This window comes from Morone saxatilis, unplaced genomic scaffold (genome assembly GCF_004916995.1).
Source record: "Morone saxatilis isolate NCDOM2014 unplaced genomic scaffold, NCSU_SB_2.0 Contig23, whole genome shotgun sequence".
Lineage (NCBI taxonomy): Eukaryota > Metazoa > Chordata > Actinopteri > Moronidae > Morone > Morone saxatilis.
Window position 1 is genome coordinate 72,420 of NW_023339796.1, and position 4,682 is coordinate 77,101.

The window sequence follows — 4,682 nt, forward strand, 5'->3', positions numbered from 1 at the left end:
AATAGTAATATAGTAGTAGTAATACTGTGTCCGGTCTCAGCTCAGCGTGTATCGGGGGCAGATGCAGGCCGCCTCGGGGTTCCTCCATCAGGCCGTCTTTCTGGCTCATCAGACCCACAACAACCAGGCCATCGTCTACACCTACAGTCTGGTAAACCCTGTGACCTTTGACCTCTGCAGCTGCCTACAGCTGCATGACCTCTGACCTCTTCCTGTGTGTCTCCTCAGATGGCGAATCTGGCCTACATTCAGGGTGAGCTGGACAGCGTGAGTACTGTCCAATCACAGCTCAGCTTGTTAGTTTCACCATATAATCATCCTGTGTGTGTTAATATGGCAACAGATGGCACGATAGGCTTCGTCATCATCATGGTTGTTTCTCCTCTTTATCGCCTCAGGCAGAAAAACTCTTCAAAGCTGCAATGAGCTTCATGCTGTCAGGAGGAACGCCACAGGTAGAGTGTATGTTTATTCTTTACACCAAACTGCCCTGGAAATCAACTGATTTAACACCTACTTATTCTTTACACCAAACTGGCACCTGGAAATCAACTGATTAAACACCTACTTATTCTTTACACCAAACTGCACCTGGAAATCAACTGATTTAACACCTACTTATTCTTTACACCAAACTGCACCTGGAAATCAACTGATTTAACACCTACTTATTCTTTACACCAAACTGCACCTGGAAATCAACTGATTTACACACCTTTTTACACCCTTATTTTTTCCTTTTTCTTTACCCAAACTGCACCTGGGAAAATCAAACTGATTTAACCCATACTTATTCTTTACACCAAACTGACCCAAACTGGAAATCAACTGATTTAACACCTACTCATCCTTTAGTAGTGTGTGTGTCAGCTGTTTCTGACTTCCTGTTTCCAGGATGACAACGCTGTCATCGAGATGTCTCTGAAACTCGCCACCATCTACGCTGAACAGAACAAGTAAGAATAAGATTTACCTGTCTGTTTGACCTTTGACCTCATCTTCCTGTCAGTGGACTGACAGTGTGTGTGTGTGTGTGTGTGTGTGTGTGTGTGTGTGTGCGTTTGAGGGCGGAGCTTGCAGAGCACGGTTTCAGGTTCTGTACGGAGTCTCTGGAGGCCAAACTGGAAAAACAGAAGGAGGTTCCTGCAGAGGAGCAGACAGGTGAGACTTCAGGAGGAGCTGTAGTTTAAGCGTCCAATCAGACAATCAGAAGAGTTGTTACTGAGCGGAGTAGCGTGCAGGTGCTGACTGTTGTTGTCTTCAGAGGAGCAGGAAGCTCTGAGGAAGGAGACCCGCCTCCTCCTCGGCCTGTGTTTGGACTCGCGGGCTCGATACCGAGCGTCAACACTGCACCTGAACCAGGCCGGACAGGACTACCAGAACGCACTGAACATCTGCCGCCAGGAGCAGGGAGACACACACCCACAGGTAGGTCACTGGGAAGATTGGGAACACCGGGAATACTGGGAACACTGGGAATACAGGGAGCAATTCAATTCAATTCAATTCAATTCAATTTTATTTGTATAGCACCAATTCATAACAGAATCCAACAGTACCACTAGGAATACCAGGAATACTGGGAACACCGGGAATACTGGGAACACTGGGATTTGTAAAATGATGTATGATGATGTCGTCGTCTCTGTCAGACTCTGGTGCTGATGAGCGACCTGGCCACCATCTTGGATCTGCAGGGTCGCCATGACGATGCCCTGGCGCTGGTCCAGCAGGCCGTGGATCTGAGCCGCTCTGCCGGACACCCGGACCAACACGTGCTGCTAGGAAACATGGCCGGCATCCTGCTGCACAAAGGTCAGAGATCAGGAGAGGTCAGAAGTTAAAGGTCAGGAGAGTTTAAAGGTCATGGAGTCCTCTGTGTCTGATCTGGTTTCTCATCCGGTCTGATGTGCCCCCTCAGGCCGGCTAGAGGACTCGGTCCGGTTCTACCAGGAGGCCCTGAGTCTGGCTCGGCAGGCCGGAGACCAGGAAACTGTGGACAAGATCCGGGAGGGACTGGAGGAGGTGAAAAAGAGGAGGAAGGAGGAGAAGAAGAAGGAGTGACGGACTGATCTAGAACCCTGCTGACCCCTGAGACCTCCTGCTGTATGCTCCTCCAGAGGACTTAATGTTCTTTATTGTTGTGTGTGATAAATCATTAAATACATTCAATCAATCAGTGTCCTTTAATGCAGACAGGAAGTACTAGTATTGATCGTGTTTGTCCACTAGGGGGGGTTGGCTCTACAGCAGTGTATCTGATCACATCACTGATAATCGGCTCCCTAATCAATATAAACCAATGAACTGATAAATCATTAAAATATGGGACTACAGTGATACAGGGTCTGTGTCAGCCTAATGTTTAGAGTTAATATATCAGTAATTATATTAAACAATATGCTGATGATACTGTGGTTTATCTCTACAATATCTTTAAGCATTCACACAACCATGAAACAATTAGCATCATTAGCATTAATAATCAGCTATATGGAAAATATCTCAGCAGCTGATTGGCTGATTGATACAATATAGGAGGTTTTGGGTTTATTGAAGATGCTGAATCCATTTCTGACATCATCTAAATACAAAATGGACGTTTAAACCAGAAGTGTTCGTATTTCACCTCTTAGTGGGCTGATTGTGATTCATTGTGAGGTTATTGATATGATCAATATATTGTTGTGTGACTGCTAGAGACCCAGACTGTACATTTTACTTTATACTTTATACATTATACTTTACTTTATACATTATACTTTATACATTATACATTATACTTTATACATTGTACTATACAGTACTGTGTAGTAGTGTGTGTGTGTGTGTGTGTGTGTGGTTCCCACAGAGCGTGACGCAGGTGAACTTCCTGTTTGTTTACTGAACATGTCAGAATAAAAGCACAAGTGATGACAGTAAACAAACAGTAGACACCACAAACAGGAAATAAACAAACAGAGGATTAACAACAGAGAGAGAGCCTGGGAACCAGGAGGAGGAGAAGGAGGAGGAGGAGGAAGGAAGAGAAGGAGGAGGAAGAGGGGGAGAGAGAGGAGGAGGAAGAGGAGGAGTGTCAGTGTGTTGATATATTGATCTGTATTGGTCATCAGATCAGATGATCTGAGCACATACAAACTTCAGCTTTCATAAAGTCGATCAATAGGTTTCCATCAGAAGACCAAATCAATCAGTATTGATGATAATCTGTTGTCTTTATTGATCAATATTCTGTTTCCTCCTCATCTTTCCATCAGACACACATCAGCTGAGTGAGCTGACGTTTCTCACGCTGTAAAATCAAGAAGGTCGTGACCACCCGACCCTCTGGTTGGGACCCCTGAACTATATAGTCCTCTAGTAAGAATTTGTAGGGAAGTACTTATTAACAATCTATATATTATAATACTTATAACTATATAACAATTAATCAAAGATTCTCATTTCTTAATGAACTCATCAGCTACTTTATCAAATGTTCACTCCTCCGGCTGCATGTTGAAGTGTCCTTGAGCAAGAAACTGAACCCCCAACTGCTCTGTGTGAATGAGTGAATGTGATGGTACAGTCCATCCATTACACACACACACACACACACACACACACACATATACATTGTTATATATGTTCCCACACACATGTAGTGAGAGATAATTACAGGTAAACACACACATTAAGGTGAAGGTATGATAATTGTTGTTGTGCTAACAGGTTCACACACACACACACACACACACACAGAGGATATGGTATAAAAGCAGCTGCAGTGAGTTTCTGTGTTTCTGTTGGACGACAACTCAACACACTGAACAGGTATCACGCACACACACACACACACACACACACACCTGAGCTGTATCACACTGATCATTTTCCAATCAGTTTGATTGATTGACTGCAGTATCTGTACTTACTATATATTCTGTGTATTTTATGTACAGTAGTTGAAAGTAATTAAGTACTGTAATTCAGTGGCATTCATCAATTAGTCTATTGACAGAAACTCAAGGGTTGACGTGTTAAATCAGTTTGAGCTCTGGACAAAACAAGCATTGTGAAGGTGTCACTTTGAATTCTGGGTAATTGTGACGGCATTTCAAATCAATCAATGGATTAATGGATCAATAATCAGCTGATTAATTCATAATAAAAATAATCATCAGTTGTAGATCCAACACAATAATAATCAATAATATCAGATACAATAATAATAATCAATAATATCAGATACAATAATAATAATAATAATCAATAATACAACAGTTAAATACTTCAACTACAGTTTACATGTTATACACAGACCCTGTACAGTATCACTGCAGTACAGGGTCTGTGTATTACTGTAATGATTATGCTTCTAGCGCCCGGACTGTTGCTCCTATCACTGAAATGGTGATATGTTTAGGGGTAAGAGAGTCTGCTGAGCACATATATATAATGTGTATAACATATAACGTATATAACATATAACATATAACGCATATAACATATAATGTATATAACATATAACATATAGTACATTTGTTAAATCATTGTTTGCTGAGCATCAGTGTGTGAATGTGAATGAATAAGTTAGTTTCTGTTCGATGGACTTTGCCATCACTGTGTGAATGAGTGTGAAAGGGTGAATGTGGCTGTAGTGTAAAAGTACAGTCCATCTACTATCTGTCAACATAATTCAA

General features: G+C 42.1%; 1 protein-coding gene across 1 annotated transcript; it reads left to right on the top strand.

Annotated features, from left to right (window-relative positions):
- Positions 1-40: 40 nt before the first annotated feature.
- ttc19 (tetratricopeptide repeat domain 19) lies at positions 41-2,176 on the top strand (the record flags this gene model as incomplete). The annotated part of the gene is given in 8 exon segments (XM_035670747.1): positions 41-151; positions 229-267; positions 399-455; positions 895-956; positions 1,067-1,161; positions 1,265-1,428; positions 1,653-1,815; positions 1,922-2,176. Coding segments are annotated over 8 exon segments (834 nt in total), but the record flags the coding sequence as incomplete, so codon positions are not given.
- Between the last annotated feature and the right edge of the window lie 2,506 nt (positions 2,177-4,682).